This window comes from Lepidochelys kempii, chromosome 5, assembly GCF_965140285.1.
Source record: "Lepidochelys kempii isolate rLepKem1 chromosome 5, rLepKem1.hap1, whole genome shotgun sequence".
Taxonomy (NCBI): Eukaryota; Metazoa; Chordata; order Testudines; family Cheloniidae; genus Lepidochelys; species Lepidochelys kempii.
Window position 1 is genome coordinate 35,749,662 of NC_136384.1, and position 18,997 is coordinate 35,768,658.

Consider the following 18,997-nt stretch of genomic DNA (forward strand, 5'->3'; position numbering starts at 1 on the left):
TGGGGGACTTCAACTACCCAGACATCTGTAGGGAAAATAATACAGTAGGGCACAGATTATCAAGTTCTTGGAATACACTTTTTGGAGACAACTTTTTATTACAGAAGATGGAGAAAGCAACCAGAGGAGAGACTGTTCTAGATTTGATTCTGATAAATAGGGAGGAACTGGTTGAGAATTTGAAGGCAGAAGGCAGCTTGAGTGAAAATGATCATGAAATGAAAGAATCTGTTATTCTAAGGAATGATAGGAGGGAAAACAGCAGAAATAAAGATAATGGTATTTCAAGAAGGCAAACTTTAGCAGAACTCAGAACTGAGAGATAAGATCCCGTGGGAAGCAAGTCTAAAATGGGGGAAAAAAAGGCTCAGGAGAGTGGGCAGAGAGACTTTATTAAGGGCACAAGAGCAAGCTATCCTGATGCTTAGGAAGTATGGCAAGAGACCACCCTGGTTTAACCAGGATATCTTCAATGACCTGAAACTCAAAGAAGTTGTACAAAAAGTGGAAACTAGATCAAATCACAAAGGATGAATATAATAAAAAACAAGCATATACGAACAAAATTAGAAAGGCCAAAGCAAAAAAAAAAGAGATTAAACTAGCTAGGGACAAAAATGGTAAGAAGAAAACATTTTACAAATACACTAGAAGCAGGAGGAAGATGCAGGACTCCAGGTAAATTACTCAATGAGGAGGAGAAGATAACAGAAAACGCAGCAATGGTCAAAGTGTTACATGCCTTTTTTGCTTCAGTTTTCACCAAATTGATCAGATGACTAACACAGTGAACATCAGGGTAAATAGGGTAGAAACGGAGGCTTAAAAAACAGGGAAAGAACAAGTTAAGAATTACTTAGACAAGTTACATGTCCAAGTTAGCAGGTCTGGACTAAATACATCTTAGAGGAATACTAAATACATCTTAAGGAACTGGCTGAAGAGATGTTTGAGCCACTAGTAATTATCTTTGACAACTCATGGAGTGGAGAGATCCTAAAGGACTGGAAAAGGACAAATACAGTACCTATCTATAAAAAGGGGAATAAGGACAACCCAGGAAATTATGGACCTATCTGCTTAACTTTAGTACTCAGAAAGATAATGGAGCAAATAATCAAACAATTTGTAAGTACCTAGAAGATAATAACGTGATTAAGTATCAGTCGACATGGATTGGTCAAGAACAAATTGTGTCAAATCAAGCAAATAGCTTTCTTTGACAGGGTAACAAGCCTTGTGGATATGGGGAAGCAATAGGTGTGATGTATCTTGACTTTGGATAAGGCTTTTGATACCGCCTCACAAGACCTTCTCATGAGCAAACTAGGGAAATATAGCCTAGATGAACCTTCTATAGGGTGAATGCAAAACTGGTTAGAAAAGCATACACAGAATAGTATCAATGGTTCACAGTCAAGCTCGAAGGGCATATCAAATGGGGCCCCACAGGGATCTTCCTAGGTCTAGTTCTGTTCAATATCTTCATAAATGATTTGGATAATGGCACAGAGAGTACAGTTATAAAGTTTGCAGATGATACCAAGATAGGGGTAGCAAGAGCTCTGGAGGAGAAGATTAGAATTTAAAATGATCTTGACAAACTGGAGAAATGGTCTAAATAAATAAGATGAAATTCAATAAGGACAAAGGCAAAGTACTACATTTAGGAAGGCATAATTGTTAGGATATAGATATTCAGGCCTGTCTGTAAAGGCCTATACTCTAAGAATTTAGGTGTATTCTTATCACTTGGCTAGTGATAGAGGTATAAAAGAAAGAATCAAAATCACTGTCTGCTGGTGTAAGGGCCTTCTCTTACTGTGACAGTCTGAGGCCCTGTTCTTAGGCTAAGGCCTTTGGCTAAGCAGCAGAGGCAGCCATAAGCTGGGAAGCGAACGGTCACATCCTCACATTCCAAACTAGTCACATTGAAATAAGGTGCTATTGGGCTGTTAGGCACTATCAGGACAGGATTGTATTCCTATCACCTCCAGAGAAAGGGAAGTGCCTAGAAAATGTAAAAGGAAACTTAGTTTGATAGCATCCTGTCTGGCAAGAACTCACTTATCAATAGCTGGGATGTGAAATCCTCACTTCTGTATTGTTTTGTCATTATAGTTCCCACTTTGCTGTTGTTTGTCTGTATAATCTCTGTCTGGTTCTGTGATTGTTCCTGTCTGCTGTATAATTAATTTTGCTGGGTGTAAACTAATTGAGGTGGTGGGATATAATTGGTTACATAATCATGTTACAATATGTTAGGATTGGTTAGTTAAATTTCAGGAAAATGATTGGTTAAGGTATAGCTAAGCAGAACTCAAGTTTTACTATATAATCTGTAGTCAATGAGGAAGTGACGGGGTGTGGGTGGGGGTGGGCATGTGGGTGTGTGAGATGGGAACAGGGAATGGGGGTAAGAAAATTGGAATCATGTTTTGCTAAAGGGGGAGATGGGAACAGGGAACGGGGGTAAGAAAATTGGAATCATGTTTTGCTAAAGGGGGAAATGGGAACAGGGAATGGGAGTAAGGAAGTTGGAATCATGCTTGGCTAAGGGCAGGAATCGGAACAGGGACACAGGTGTAAGGCTCTGTGGTGTCAGAGCTGGGAAGGAGGATACTAAGGAAGGAAACTGGAATCATGCTTGCTGGAAGTTCACCCCAATAAACATCGAATTGTTTGCACCTTTGGACTTCGGGTATTGTTGCTCTCTGTTCATGTGAGAAGGACCAGGGAAGTAAGTGGGTGAAGGAATAAGCCCCCTAACAATAATCAACTGTACAGACAGAAAATGGGAAATGACTGCATATGGAATCAGTACTGCGGAAAAGGATCTGAGGGTTATAGTGGATCACAAACTAAATATGAGTCAACAATGTAATACTGTTGCAATAAAAGCAAACATCATTCTGGGATGCATTAGCTGGGGTGTTGTAAGCAAGATTTGAGAAGTAGTTCTTCCACTCAGCTCAGCACAGATACACCCTCAACTGGGGTACTGTGTCCAATTCTGGACACCACACTTTGGGAAAAATGTAGACTAATTGGAGAAAGTCCACAGGAGAGTGATTAAAGTGATTAAAAGTCTAGAAAACATGAGCTTTGAGGAAAGATTGAAAAAACTGTGTTTCTTTAGTCAGAAAGGGAAGTGTGAGGGGGACACGATAACAGTCTATAATGACCTTTTACATATTTGAAAAGAGGAGGGTGGTAAATTGTTTTCCTTATCCAATGAGGCCAGAACAAGCAGTAATGGGCTTAAATTGCAGCAAGGGAGATTTAGATTAAACATTAAGAAAAACTGCCTATCTATAAGGGTAGTTAAGCACTGGAACAAATTCCCTACTGAGGTTGTGGAATCTCTGTCATTGGAGGTTTTAAAGAACAGGTTAGACAAATAGCTGCCTGAGATGATCGAGATCAGAGGTTCTCAAACAATGGGGCAGGCCTCCAAAGGCAGGTGTGGGAATGTGTCAAGGTGTGTGTGGCTTTTTTTTTTTTTTTTTTTTTTCAAAAGAGCTCTGGCCATTAGGCCCGAGTGGCTGGGGCTCCTGCAGAAGGGCTGTGCACACCTGGAGCCCTGCTGGGCTCTCCTTCTCCCTCCCACATTCCCTCAAAGGAGGCAACCCAGGCTCAGGAGGGCTCTCCTTCCTTCTCCTGCCCAATCCCTCAAGCTGGAGGTGGCGGGGCTCTGGCTGTCAGCCCCAGGGCAGCAGCAGCAGCATAGAAGTAAAGGTGACAACGGGGTGCTAAATCTGCTGTGAAAAGTGATATCACTTTTCACACTCCCACCCTTACTTCTGGGCTGCTGCTGGTGCGGCGCTGCCTTCTGAGCTGGGCGCCTGGTCAGCAGCCACTGCTCTGCATTCTGCCTTCAGAGCTGGGTGGCAGGACAAGTACTTGTGGGAGGGGGAGGTTAAACAACTACAGACACAAAGAAAGAACCAATCAAGTAAATTTGAGAACCACTCATCTAGATAATACTTAGTCCTGCATCAGTGCAGGGGACTGGACTAGATGACCTATCAAGGTCCCTTCCAGTCCTACATTTCTACGATTCTATGGACGTATGAGAGAAGACATTGAGAAATCAATGTTTTTCTGAACATTCATTAGAGACCAAAATTAATCTGCAATTTCTTGGTAGGATAAGAACACAATTTAGCATTCTGCACTTCCCCATATTCACAAGCACTTTTCAAATATCAACTAGTAAGTAACCCCATGTTATAAGGTAGTTGAGAAGAGGGAATATTACAAATAATGCAGAGACAGCAGTGTCTTTTTCCTAAAAAGCTAGGATCACAAGGTTGGGAAAATTATTTTTCTTCCTTATGTCCCTCCTCCACTAAGAACCCGAGCTAATATTCGTGTGACTTTCAGAGGAAGATAATCAGATCCTTTTCCCTAATGCTGTACAACAGCAGCAGAAGAATAGAAAACGCAGATGTTTTGCTCCAACCATTACCTTTCAGTTTGCTCAAACCATTACCTTTAATTTAAAGAAGTGGTTTTCAAACAGTGGTCTAGAGACTGCACCTTACCTTACTGATGGTGTGGAGAGAACTGGCAGGTAACATGATGCTGGCTCCACATTTCTAGCTGCTTGTACAGGTGACATCCAGGCTCTTCTATAGAAAGAAGAGTCTGGAGATCTCAATGGTTGGAAAAAGGAGGAACCAGCCATGCTACCTTTATTAGGGGGCATTCCGATACATTAAGAGGAGAGGGAACAGGTACTGGCGTGACCAGTAAATGGAAGGAAATAAGGGAAGCACAGAGAGATTAGATTACAAAATGCCTGGGTAGCATACACAGAGAAAAGGTGATCAGGTAGCACAGAATGATGTGGAAAGGCGATCAGAGAAAGAGTAACAGCATGGATGGGAGTGGAGGATGAAATGGAAGGGTTAAACCAGGGGTAGGCAACCTGCGGCATGCGAGCTGATTTTCAGTGGCATTCACACTGCTTGGGTCCTGGCCACCGGTCCGGGGGGCTAAGCATTTTAACTTAAATTTAAATGAAGTTTCTTAAACATTTTAAAAACCTTATTTACTTTACGTTCAACAATAGTTTAGTTATATATTATAGACTTATAGAGACCTTCTAAAAACATTAAAATGTATTACTCGCACATGAAACCCTAAATTAGAGTGAATAAATGAAGACTCAGCACACTACTTCTGAAAGGTTGCTGACCCTTGGGTTAAACTTTTCCACTAAAAACAAAAAGCTTATCACATTACATATGGCTAAAAATACACAAATAATTTAATATTATGACAGTTAGCACAGGGGATGTTATGCAGGAAGTAGTCTGCACAATCACTATGGGGAAGGGAGACTGATTTGTGGTCAATCAAGATGTGGCCATGCTGTGAAAGAGACAGAGGATCCCCAGTTGGAAGAGACCTATAACAAGGAGTGTTCACATTTATTCTCACAGTTTATAAATATAGTGGTAGTTTAAATACAAAGAAATAATACTGGAAGACCCTCAGTTTTCTATTGCAATTATGAGACTTAAGTTAACTCATTAAAAATAATATCTCAAGAGAGTTACTTTTTTTTTTTTTTTTTTTTTTTTGAGAATTCTTATTTGGCAGACTTTCCTGATTGTATAATTACAAATACATTTGATTTCTTAAAAATCAAGAAAGAAACTAACCTTTTGAGTTACTTGCTGGAATAAGCAAAACTGATGGGGGAGATCCACCAATCCTGTTATGAGCAGTTACTGTCACATCATATGTTCCATTTGTTAAATTTAAAGTCAGGTTTGTGCTATTAACACTGTATTTTTCAGGTGGACGTGACAGAGATGGTCTTGCTCTGACAGTCACTTCATATCTCAAGATTATTCCATTGGCTTCAGAACGATCCAATTCCTGTTAAAAAGTGGTTTAGTTTTATTTCATGTTTTATTGATGTTGACCTCTATCACCCGTGCCTTTCAAAAATAAAGATTAATTTCTTTACTTAGTCTTAAAAAGTTTGATTTCTTCTGCTGTGTGCATGTGATATTTCTACTCAATTATGAAAAAAGTGTGACAACAGAAACCAAGAGTCCAATCCCATAAAGCACTCTCTCACCAAAAATCCTTACACATGTGAAAAAGGCTTGCATGATTGGGCCTCAGGCTTTAATTGGAATGCAAAATGACATTAAATAGGTTTTCATTAAATGTACTATATATGAGCTAGGTATTATTATTAGTCAGAAAGAAGGAAAAAAGACACTTCTGTCTCTACATTATTTGTAATATTCCCTCTTCTCAGCATCTGAGCACCCTCCCACTTCTCCTTCATCACCACATATGTTCTCTAAATAGAGATAAGGAATCAGCAAATTTCAGTTCTAAATCCTCTTGTTGAGACTAGTGAACACACCCCCTTTGCAGATGTTAGGTAGTTGTGACATAGAGAAGATAATGGAGTAACCGAAGAGCTTTTCCCACCTTCTTTTTCCAGACAGAGCTAGCAACAGATGAGTGTTAAAAAGAAGAACTCTGGGTCTACCTTGTCCCCAGGTTTCTCAAATTTGGACTGATTAGTCCAAATAAGAAAGATAATCTCTTGCAGATGAGAGTATTGTAGGTGACACCATGGTCTTTAGTTTATGTACCAGTTACATTCAGAAGGTCAAATAACACCTCTCACAGTTGTTTCAGGCTATGACATGGGTAACACTGGGAAGGTGATACTTTTCTTTTTTAATGAAAGCTTGTATTTTACAGAAACTGACTCCAGTAAGCAGGCAAATTATGGTCTGTGGGCGGGGAGTCAGAATATGCCTGAACTAAAAAGAATACTCTGTTCACTGGTTATACCTAATATTTACATCATTTAACTTAGTTCCAATACAGTAAGACAGATGATAGCTATTTTTTCTATCCACACTCCAATGCACATGTAAATATTAATGGAAAAACTATTTTTGTTACACAACGTAAGTGTAGAGAACGCAATAGAGCATCATAAAACATGGACTATTTTGATTACATATTTAAGTTTTGTTAGAGATGAAGAAACTGTTTCACTTCCACACACACACAAAAAATAAATCTGATTTTAAAGCGTGCCTATAAACTTTTTCTATTGTGCCTTAAAGACTTGTGCAATCAGGTAATCATTTGTACTACTACTTACCTTCCATATCAGATGCACAGTCCAGGAGTTTGGAGAATGAGATATGTCAATCTTCCTCCACAGAGGTGGTCCCTTAGATGGTTCTGATATGAAAAAAAAAAATTTAAGAGGGATACAGATTATTTTTTCATTGGTTTTAAATCATAATACTTTAGCATATCATTAGTCTCCTGCATCTCTTTAAAAAAAGTGTATCCAAGCTAGATGATGCTGTGTTTTAGAATTTCCTTGGGAACCCTTCCATACAGATACAAAAAAAATACTTTAAAAATAAAAGATTGTATATAGTGTTGTTATAGGCATGTTGGTCCCAGGATATGAGACACACACAAGGTGGGTGACCTGAAGAAGAGTTCTGTGTAAACTTGAAAGCTTGTCTCTCTCACCCACAGAACATAACAACGGCCATACTGGGTCAGACCAATGGTCCATGTAGCTCAGTATTTTCTGACAGTGGCCAATGCCAGGTGTTTCAGAGGGAATGAACAGAACAGATAATCATCAAATGATTCCCCTCGTCACCCATTCCCAAGTTCTGGCAAACAGAAGTTGGTTTAATAGAAGATATTAGTTCACTCATCTTACCCCTCCCCCCAAAAGAAAAAAAGAGATTGTTAACTGGAATAATACCATGAGCTTTCTTAGAGTAGAGCCAGTATCCTCCTGGTGTATAAGACAGGAGAATGCGCTCAATCTTTTAAAAGACCTTCCACACAGGGGTTACTATCGCTACAGAAATATGACTATTATCTTTGTTTACTATTTCTCCTGGCAGTTGTATTCCTTGGAATCTGAAATCTCACCTACGAATGTTTTAAAATAAAAATCAAAGTGATTAATAAAAAGACCCACAGACCAGTCATGATTTACAACTTTTGGCAGCTTTGCTGCATTTTATGGTTTTATCCAAGGTTCCAAGAACATCAAGGTAGAGGCTCAACAACGGCCACTTTCCGCCTCTCTTGTGGAGTGGAACGAAAACCAAGAGGAAACAATTTGTGGGTGGCAGGAGGAGATTTTTCCTCTTCTGTGCCTTACATTATGTTGTAAGTGAACATTTGGGCAACTGTTAGTAATTTGGAAAGTTTCTGGAAAAAGTGGAGCACAGACCTTTGATCATTAAAAAATACCACACAAATATTGCCATTCATAGACTTTAAGGTCAGAAGGGACCACCATGATCATTCAACCTTCTTATGGAAGAAGCAGAGATTTGGTTCCATTGGGAACCACCAACACATATTGCATTCATGTCACTGCTAGTATCAGACCAATTAGCACAGAGGAGCGACAAGTGAATGAGGTGAGCAAGAGAGAGTTTTTCAATCCCCACTGTACCATTACAGCAGCGAATGTGGAAAAGGAGCCTATTATTTCCCATCAACTAGCAAGACTGCTGCCAGTATTCCTGGACAATAGTATGTCAAATTATACATATTTGCTTTCTTTTAACCCTTAAAAATCAGGTAAGTGTAACTAGCTTGAAGGTGGAATGCACTTTAAGCATTATAAACTTACATCCACTACACTCCCTCTCAAAGAGAAGATTGCTCATGGATAATTACCCTCTGCTAAAAATTCCACGCAAGTCAAACTGTAACATCTACCAAAACTAAGGTACTTCCAGACTATTAACACAAAAAGGATAGCACCAAAGTGCTGCTTTAACTGCACCTTTATACTGCATTGTATTGCACTGCATTGCATTTAATACTGTATTGTTAAAAAAAAACCAACCTGACCCGGTTCTTAGGGTTTGGCTTTATTAACAAGCAAACGAAGATAGAGTTCAACTCAAGCCTTTTCCCCTGGCTTGGCTCCCACTAGGGTTACCACCTTACGCCTACTACTCAGCCCACATCCTAGATCCCCTCAATAAAGCTATTCCCACCATTCTTGAGAGTCACTGGCCACAAGGGGTAATTAGTCATGTGACCCAAGTCAGCAGAACACACTTAAATCTTTCCCAACAAGATCAACACCTGCTAAAAGGGGTAACATTTCAGGCAACCACAGCCAGACATCTGCATGTATTTTGGAGTATCACAATAGTTAACTCCTTAGAAAAATAAACATTAATATCAAATACTACTTACTAGCTTCAGATGTGACCCCACTCTTTTCTTTACTCCAGTCACTCCAGTAGCCCAACCCATCTTTCTTCATACAACGAAGTGAAAACACATACTTTGTATAAGGCTTAAGGGACTGAACAGTGAATGAAGTTCTGTGTGAAGCTGTATCTTCAGGAGGAACCTGCAAAGGTAAAAAAGAGGTCTTGAAAAATGTTACTAGCCATCCAGCAAGATCAGTTAAACCCTTGTACCACTACAATCCTCTTTTGAGTAGACTTTAACACTAGGAGCCCTGTGCCTTGGATTATTGATTTAGCACAGCACTGAATCAAGCCCTGAAACTTCAGTCAACTCTGCATTCTTTGACTTCTAGGAGCTTCATTTCTCAATCAGAGTGGAATTAATATATTTTTTTTGGTGCAGAATATATACATACAGGGTCATGATGTCCATATGAACAGGTGTATGTATTTTGCACTTCACTTGTATTATAATCCATCTCATGCAGGATTATTTTTATTATTCCAAAATTTCTGAGTAGTGTTTAAGTAATTCACATTTTTCGTTGTAATATTCGAAAAACACCTACTGCAGAAATCCCACCCCTGCCTTCTCATACATGCAGTTCCCCCTCCCACTGGTTAAGATTATTCTGATCCCAGCTTCAGAGGTAGGAATATTTGCTCTGGCCCATTCACAACCTTACTGTACAATATACTGCAAGCCATCCATGTTATGAACCCCTCATTCATCCAGTTTAAGAGCTAGGAATCACCCTGTTCCCAATGATGTAAAGTATTTAGGGTTTAGTCATGCTGATTTAGGATACATTTGACCTTAAATCATGACACCACAGTTTTCCATAAAAGCTATTTTTAGAATTTTACACAGAAATTGGCAAACAAAAAATCTAAACATTTTCTCCCTCTAAAGTCTGCACAATAGACTCATGGTAGTATACAAGTTTTTACAAGCAGAGATATTAAAAAATTACCAGAAAACAAGATTTATGTCATATACATGCAGAGAAAGATCAATGTGAAGAGCTATAAAGGTTTTATTCATGCTTGTTTAAGATGGCTCTTCATAACTCACTCATAAGCTTTGCCACTGTGATTAATGTGGCCATTCTAAAAACTCACACTAATCCAAACTTTACACTACATATTGTGTACGTGTTTTAGTTAAGATTTAGAAATGTTGTAGTAGGTAAAGACCTTTCTATAAAAGTGCCTCAGAATTGTCACACACACATTTTAATATTCATACTGTAGCAGTGGCAAACAAAATTAAACAAATTTGTATTTCATCCTGGAAATACAATCCTCAGAATTATCAGATAACAGGCCCAGAACCTCCAGATAAATAAAAGTCACATCTACCCTATGACTATAATATCCTACTATTATAACTTTCAGTCACATTTGTCATAGCAAATCCCTCACATGGCAACAAAAGTGGCTAACAGTTTATCATGCACAGTATTAACACCCTGAGAGTTCAGAGTAAGACCAGTAGAACACCTGACAGAAGACCTCTCAAAGTGCTCATCAGTGGTTTAGTCTTCTGGCTGAAATTCCTCAGAGGAAAAGAAATTAACCCCTCCACCTGAGTACAATGAAATAAATCACCCTGTGCAGTAACTGTAGTTCTTTGAGATGTGTGTTCCACTTTAGGTGCGCATGACCTCCTGCACCTTTGATTGGAGATTTTTGGTAGCAGTGCCCATTCAGCTTCTGCATGTGCTCTACCCATCTTTGTGCCCTATACTGAGGCTACATAAGGCTGCGCGGGTGAACCATCCTCAGCACTTTCTCTACTGCAAAGCCCCACAGAGGCAGCTCCAGAGAAGAAGGGAGGAGGGTTGGCTGTGGAGCACCCACATGGACATACATCCCAAAGAATTCCAGTTGCTGCAGAAAGCATATAACCTCTCCTTCTTTGAGAAAAGTGTCCCTGTGGATGCTCCACTTTAGGTGACTCCCTAGAAGTAACCCCTTAAGGAGGTGGGAGTTTTGGATCAGTCTATCACTGAAGAAAGAACTGTGTTGCCTGCTGCAGCATCTGATCTTGCAGCATGACCTAAGGCACAATGGTCGGAAAACGTGTGCACTGAGGGCTACGTTGCAGCCTTGTACATTTCAGCAACTGGAATAGGGCTGCAGACTAGATTGATCTAGAAGAGTGCATAATCAAATCTATGAGGAGGTGATGCCTCAATGAAACCATAAACAGGCAATAATGAGAGATCCATTTAGAAATTTCTGAGTGGAGACAGATGCTCCCTTAGACCTCTCTGCAACAGACAAAGTCTATGGATCTTCCTGAATGTCCAAGTAAAAGACTAACGCCCCCTTAACATCTAGTGTATGAAAGAGACTCCTACATAAATTGATGTGGCTAAAGAAAAAAAAAAAAAAAACCTGGAAAGTGAACAGTTTGGTTAACGTGAAATTCAGAAGAAACCTTAGGCAAAATCTTTGGGTGGGACTGTAATGATACCTTCTCCTTGGAGAAGGCAGGAACCCTCATCCTTCCCAACCCTTCCAGCAGAAGTGATGGCCACCAAAAAGGCTTTGTTCATAGTCAGATGTAGCAGCTAGCACGTAGCAAGTGGCTCAGAGGGCTGTTTCACGAGATGGTTAAGAACCAGGTTGAAATCCCAAAGCAATGTAGGGGCCCTAATCTGTAGAGAAAGATTCATAAGGCTTGTTAGGAATTGCATTGTGGTCAGAGGAGTGAAAAATCGAGAAACCTTCTTCTGGCACATGGAATGCTGTTACTGCTGCTAAATGAACCTTGATGGAACTCATACAAAGGCCTGAAGTTTTCAATTCCAATGGGTAATCCAAGATTGTGGAAAGAGACAACTGGATATGAGAAAGATGGTACTGGTTACACCAAAGATTATATCTTCATCGTTTCTGAAGTATGTCTTGTAGATTCTTTTCTGCTATTTTGTACATTTTGTACTTCCAACGAACAGGCAGCTTTTAGTCCAAAGAGCCACTGATGAACCATGCTTGCTTTTGCAGAATGTTCAGACTGGTGTGAAGCATGTGACCTGCATCCTGATACAGCAGTCAAGGTTTGATCAGGAGCTGCCATGGACAAGAGTCAAGTTTGATGAGGTAAGGAAACCAAACTTGTCTTGGCCATGTTGGCGCAATCAAAATGACCTTGGCTTGGTCTGATATTGATAAAGACCTGTCTGATATTCATAAAGACCTTTAAGAGTAATGGAGTTGGAGGATAAGAAAAAAACCTTTTGTCCATTTAATGAGAAAAGCATATTGAAGAGACTGGGAATTCAGTCACTCTCTGGAAGAGAATTTCCTACACTTTGTGTTGAGAACCATGGCAAAAAGAAGGCTAACCTCTGGAAATCTCTAAGCTATGAATATTTTATTTAGGACTTGAGAGTCCAGCTCCCATTCATAATTTAAGGAGAAATGTCTGCTGAGTGTGTCGTATATCCAGGAGGTAAGAAGCCAAGATGACTATGTACCAGTTTCAAAAGATTTATCAGTTTGGCGCAAAGTGAGGGGCAATATGCTGTACCCTGATGACTGATAATACATGCAATCTACATTGTCTGTCATGATCCTGATGGACTTGTTTTTGAGTAACGGAAGAAAATGAAGGCAAGCATTTCTGACCACTCTTAACTCCAACAGATTTATGTGCAAGTGCTGTTCTTCTTGGGATCATCTTTCCTGGACTGTGAGAGGACATAAATGTACTCTCCATCAAAAGAGGGAAGTGTCTAATGTTAACATGACCATAGAGGGATTCTGTCTGAATGGGATTCCTGCACAAATCTTGGATAGATTATTCCACTAGGTGAGTGACTGTCGGACTTGACTGGCTACAGATACCTGCTTGTTCAGACTGTGTTTGCTGGGTACAGAAACTGTTCTGAGCTACCCCTGGAGACATCAAAGGTGCAATCTGGTGTTTTGTGTAATAAAAAATGCAAGATGCCATGTGTCCCAGGTGTTGCAGATGTGTCCTTGCTGCAACTTGAGGGCTGAGCTGCACTCTTTGGATAAGGGCCTTTAGAGCAAGGAAACTGTTGAGAGGGATCAAATCCCTCCATTATCAAATCTAGAAATGCTCCTATAAAGAGAATGTGTTGTGTGGGGGTTAAGATCTATTTCTACATTTATCTGCAGGCCTAGACTTCAGAACGAAGTTGTTGTTTGAACTGCCGACCACATCTGAAATGACTGACCCTAGAGAAGCCAGTCATTAAGGTAGGGAAAGGCACGTAGTCCTAGATGACAGAGGTAGGCAGCTATGACTGCCATGATTTTTGAGAACACCCTTGGGGAGGATGACAAGACAAAGGGTCTATTGTCAGAATATTTAATTATGAAATAAACCTGCAAACTAAACTAAATCTAAAAGTCAAATATTCTCCAGACAAAAGTACATTTAAAGAGCACCAGTTCATACATGTCTAATGAGACATACTGGAAAATCAAGCACAACGCATACATTACCAGGACCAAAGTCACAAATTAATCCTGTGTACAATGTATGTATCTTTGATGGGTGCTCGAGTGACACATTCCACACTGAAGATGAATAACCAGGTTTACATTCAGAGCACGCAAGTAATTAGCCTGAATCAAATTCCATCAGTCCTTAATGTTTGTGGACAAGAACTTTATAGTAAAAATTGTTATTGTCCTTCTCTGATGTTAAAGTAAAAAAGCAAAGTAAGAACCATTCTATTTTAGATTTTCTTGTTGCAATTGTCACTGGATATCATCCAACAAGATGGAAGCAATTAGCAGAAATGTGTTGTTAGAGACTGTCAAACGAAATTCTCTCTCTCTCTCTCTCTCTCACAAAATTTAAACTCCGCAGAAGTGCTGTGGAACGATTTCTAATGAAGGTAGAAGTTCTGAAAGAAAGCATTTGAAACAATATTGCAAGGTAGACTAGCACTGTGAATACCTGAAAGTGAAAATGACAACAGACTGTTTCATTCACATTATCTGAGGCCATGTCTACACTAGTGATCTTACAGTGGCACAGCTGTAGCGATGCAGCTGCGCTGCTGTAAGATCGCTCATGAGAGCTCTCCTGTCAACATAAAAAAAAACCCGCTGCATAAGCAGCGGTCGCTTTGTCGGCGGGAGAAGGTCTCCCACCGACACAGCACTGACCACACTGGTGCATCTGTCAGTGTGACTTACGTCGTTCGGGGTGCGTTTTTTTTCACACTCCTGAGCAACATAAGTTATATCGACAGAAGTGGTAGTGTAGATATAGCCTAAGGGATTGCACAACCTGAACTCCAGTCAATTTTTAAGAAGTGAGTTAAATAGTTTCAGATGCTAGATCAGTTGCCAAATCTCCCAGCCAGTTTTTATTTTGTTCTTTAAAAATGTTGTTCATTCCCTATTGTTGTGAGAAAAAAAAAACATTTACAATAAAGGAGAAAATATATAAAGGGTTCCTGAAGAGGGACAGGGAAGGACGTTAGAAGGGCAGGAAGAAGGTAAATTGGATAATGTAACCCAAAGTAATGGCCTCCAATATCTATTTGTCCATCAAGCCTCCCATGCTTGATGAAAGAGAGAGAGGAGGTGCCCAAAATGAGGAAGGGGAGTTGTGTCATGCAGCTGTGAAAATCTGGTCATTGGGTGACTTGGATTCTTGCTGTCCAAACAACAAAACTGGTGTTTGAACAATGCTGGAGACTAGGATGAAGTAGTCCAGGCAGTTTCAGGTTTTTTCTTTGAAAATCTTGACCTCTTAGCTGGTTTTTCTGGTGGCGTATGGTAGGTAGATAATTGAGCAGAGCAGAATCTTTGTGCCGACTGAGACCTGCTAAACGTCCTCTTTTTTGTAGGGTGTGTATAACCCTAAAGACTGAAGTGTTGTCACAGAGTCCTTCAAAGGTATGAAGCGAGTAGTCTGTGGAATCTGCAAAAAGCTTCTGCCATCGAAAGGTAAATATTCCACTAGGGATTGTGCCTCTTGTGGAAACCCAGACAACTGAAGCCAGGAAGTTCACCTCATCACTACTGTGGTGGAAACAGACCAGGCTTCAGTGTCTGCTGCATTGATTGAAAACTGCAGTGTTTTTGCCGAGAACCGACCCTCCATTATTATGGCGATGTACTGTTCTCGATGTTCCTTTGGCAAATGGTCAATAAAAGCATTGAACTACTCATAGTTCAGGTAGTCATATTTTGACATCAGCGCTTGGTGAGTAGCTATCCTGAACTGTAATGTTGCTGACAAGTAGCACCTACAACCAAAAAGGTCCAGACGTTTCTGGTCCTTCTTATAAGTGGAGGTTTCTGAATATGTTGCTTGCCCCTTTCATCGATTGCATCCATAACTAGAGAATTTGGTGCTGCGTGAGAGAATAAAAACTCAAAAATACTATGTCCCAGCCAGGGCTTCTATTAACCTGCTTTCATGTAGTGGGGGTAGTAGTGGTAGGCTCCAGCTGTTCTTGGCTGACTCTAGGAAGGCTTTATTAATTGGCAGTACCACCATGCTGAGGCAGAGGTGTGCAATATGTCGAGGAGCTTGCGAGGTGAATCCTGTACTTTTTCCAGGGAAATTTGCAAGGTGCCAGTGACCTGCTTCATTAGTTACTGGAATAGCCTAAAGTCATCAGCCAATGATAGCAGTGGTGGCATTATTGCCTTGTCAGGCGACAATGAAATGTTTGTAAAAGGGGGTCACCTCCTTGTCTATCCTTGCCTCTTGTTCCTCAAATGTCTACTCAGGCTCAGAGCTGAGACACCCTTCCCAAGAGCAGTAAAGCAGCGAACTAAATGAGAGGAAGGGTACCAGCAGTCACAGGTATCAATACATAATGGGATGGAACACCCCCCACACTCCCAAGAAACCGTCATTGAAGAGAAATAAGTTATGTAGTGCAGTAAAGCAGTACTTCTGGAGGTGGCAATACAGTGAGGAAAGTATGGCTTATATAGTACCAAGGAAGGGCATTGAAGCAACAGATGAGCTTCTGTTGCTCATGATGGTGAATGGGGACTCTGGATTAGTGTGGCAGAGTGCACAAGAAATCAATAAAACATTTAAAATAAGGTTACCTCCATCCAGTCTGTGCTGTCACTGATCCTGTATCGAATATTAAATTTCAGCTCCATCTCAACAACTATGATTTGGTTCTCCCATGACAGTTTCAAGACAGTGGGTAGTTCTCCCGAACTGACTGTTAAGTTGCGTGGAGGTAGAGGTTTCACTAGAAGAGAATGAGAAAGTACTGAATTTTCCAAGTGCTGTATTGTTTAATTCATATGTATAGCATGAAGTATGGTATTTAATGCACCTGGCATATTTTATTGGTTTACAAGTTCATTTCTCTTTTATATTCTCTAGACTACTCACTGACAGTACCAGATGCCTGAAGAGTGCACTTTCTTTGGAGGAGATGATGTACTGTAGAAAAGCTGAACAATGAGGTCTGTAATTTTCCACCTTTCAGAAATGAAAGGCCAGATTCTAGTCCTGCTTACAGCTGCATAAACCTGGCTGGAGTAGTACTATCCCTGACTAGGTGACTATACTATAGTGGTTCCTATGGCACCCCTCCAGTCCCGGTGTAGATGTGAGACTACTCTGGTGATAACTGGCTGCCAGAAAGGCTTTTTTGGGGTGAGAATTGGTAGGTCCAATAGGTTGCTACACTTTACATTAGAAATTGGCTGGGTAGCAGGCTGCTTCCCCCCCCCCCCAAGATCTGGAGTGAGGTGGAGAGAGAAAAATCAGCATCACCTTTCATATCAAGACTTCTGCCCAGCACTGCTCAGGATCTAGTCCATAGTATACTACTTTTTGGAGCACAGAACTACTGTTGCCAACAGCTTAAAGTATTTTACAATATAGAAACAGCATCTGCACGCTAGTTCAACAATATTCAGAGAGGTAGCAATTCGTTCTATTGCAATTCTCCAGTATTTCAGGATCTTAATTAAAGCATATAGTTACCAATGTCCACAGGATCAAAATTAATGTGCTCAGATTCAGCCTTCCCAAGGGCATTCTTAGCTTCCACCCAGACCTCCAGGTTGACAAAAAACTGAACATTGGAAATCTCACAAGAGTTATTTACGCCTTTTGGTTTGCAGTCAGGCAAGGTTTCTAGTGGCCTAAATTGAGAGTTAAAGAAAAAGCAAGGGTAAAATAAAGCAGTAATTTGCATTTATATAAAGCACTTTCTATCCAAAGATCTCGAAGTGCTTTAAAAAGGAATGAATCTAGCCCTAGTCATACAGTAAATGTGCAGCAAAGTTGGTACTAGAACCCTGGTCTCTCAAATCCAAGTCCCATGCCTTAACAAGAAGCCCAACCATCCTTAGTTATGGAATTAAAATACATAACTTTTTTGTAAAGTGATAAGGTGGGTGAGATAATATCTTTTATTCAACCAATTTCTGTAGGTAAAAGAAAAACTTTTGAGCTACAGAGACCTCTTCCTTCAGGTGAAGTGATAGGTATAACATGAAAGGGACCCAGGCTTCAGACTGGGACACGATATGGAGACAATATTAACAGCTCTAAAGGATGACCTATGGTGTATATTCATTAAAAGCACTGAAGTTTTATGACACTGCTTTACTTCTCTGCAGCTTTCAACACAGCAACAAGGTGCTGCTGACTTGCTTACAGCTGCAATAGACAACACATCACCACAATGGCTTCAATTCTTTTCAAAAGCTACCCAGAATTGGGATGGGAATCTATTCCTCTTCCCTAAAACTGATCAGCTGGGGAGTCTTGCATCCTGTCCATCTCCACCCCAGTAATCTACATGAAATCTCCTGAAGAGGTTGAGACATGTAATGGACCCTGTAGTGAACAATTCATTGATGACACCCTTACCACCAAGCTTTCACCTCATTTTGAACAGATATTACCAGTGCCTTTCTTGTGAAGTTTAGTTACGATTAAAAGAGACAACAACTTTTGGATGCAAAGCGGTTGGCTGGTTCAAACTGAACCTAAGCAACACTGAAGTGACACTAGTGGGAGAGTACAAGCAATCTGAGCAGCTCATAGCTTTCTCACCATAACCAGAATCAAGGTTAAAACAAACAAACAAACAAAAGACAGACACCCAACCAAAAAAGCTGTCTTCAAGGGTAAAGAACATAACCTACTGGACTATCACCATTCAGATTTATTTACCTGTTCAGCATCAGTTACAGTGATGCTTGCCACAGAAATACCCATAACTGATACAGAATCTGGTTCAAGCTGTACAATAGCTTAATACCAATGAGATCTGTACAGGACTCTCTTCCCTAGATTTTCTCTGTCTTGGAAAAAATCATTTTATTTGCTTAAGTTTAAAATCTTAAACTGTAGGACAAACTTGAGTTGTCAAATGTTTTACCCTGACAAACAGGCTACAGCAGCTTCAGAAGTCTAAATTTACAGTCTAACTCAAAATATATTCTTTCAAAATTTTTTTTAACCATCTTAAAATATTGGAAAATTTTATTTAGCCTACATGCAAAACCCTAAAAACGATGAAGACGTGATATATCTGCCTTTTATAAAGTTTAAACAAGATACTTACCATTGAGATTTTAAACAGAAATCAGTGGCTAGGAATGTATCCCTTCCAGGATTCCAGGTACAAGTCATAATAAATTTATTTTTTGACATTTGACGCACAACGCAACTCAAATTTTCAGGCTTCTCTGGGGGCACTGTATGAAAAAAGTTACTGTCTGTAATTTATGTGCACATACATTTGATTCCAATG

At 40.1% G+C, this 18,997-nt stretch overlaps 1 protein-coding gene across 3 annotated transcripts in view; it reads right to left on the reverse strand.

Annotated features, from left to right (window-relative positions):
* The window catches only part of IL6ST (interleukin 6 cytokine family signal transducer), a 60,711-nt gene that overhangs the window by 14,949 nt on the left and 26,765 nt on the right, over positions 1 to 18,997 (reverse strand). For 2 of the 3 annotated variants that reach the window (XM_073343963.2, XM_073343962.2), the window contains exons 4-9: positions 18,809 to 18,941; positions 17,215 to 17,375; positions 16,317 to 16,468; positions 9,250 to 9,409; positions 7,154 to 7,236; positions 5,673 to 5,892 (exon numbers count right to left, since the gene is read on the reverse strand). In XM_073343963.2, coding sequence (XP_073200064.1) covers positions 5,673 to 5,892; positions 7,154 to 7,236; positions 9,250 to 9,409; positions 16,317 to 16,468; positions 17,215 to 17,375; positions 18,809 to 18,941 — 909 coding nt within the window. Of the gene's footprint in view, positions 1 to 5,672; positions 5,893 to 7,153; positions 7,237 to 9,249; positions 9,410 to 16,316; positions 16,469 to 17,214; positions 17,376 to 18,808; positions 18,942 to 18,997 lie in introns of those variants that run through there. The other variant, XM_073343964.2, reaches the window with a different exon arrangement.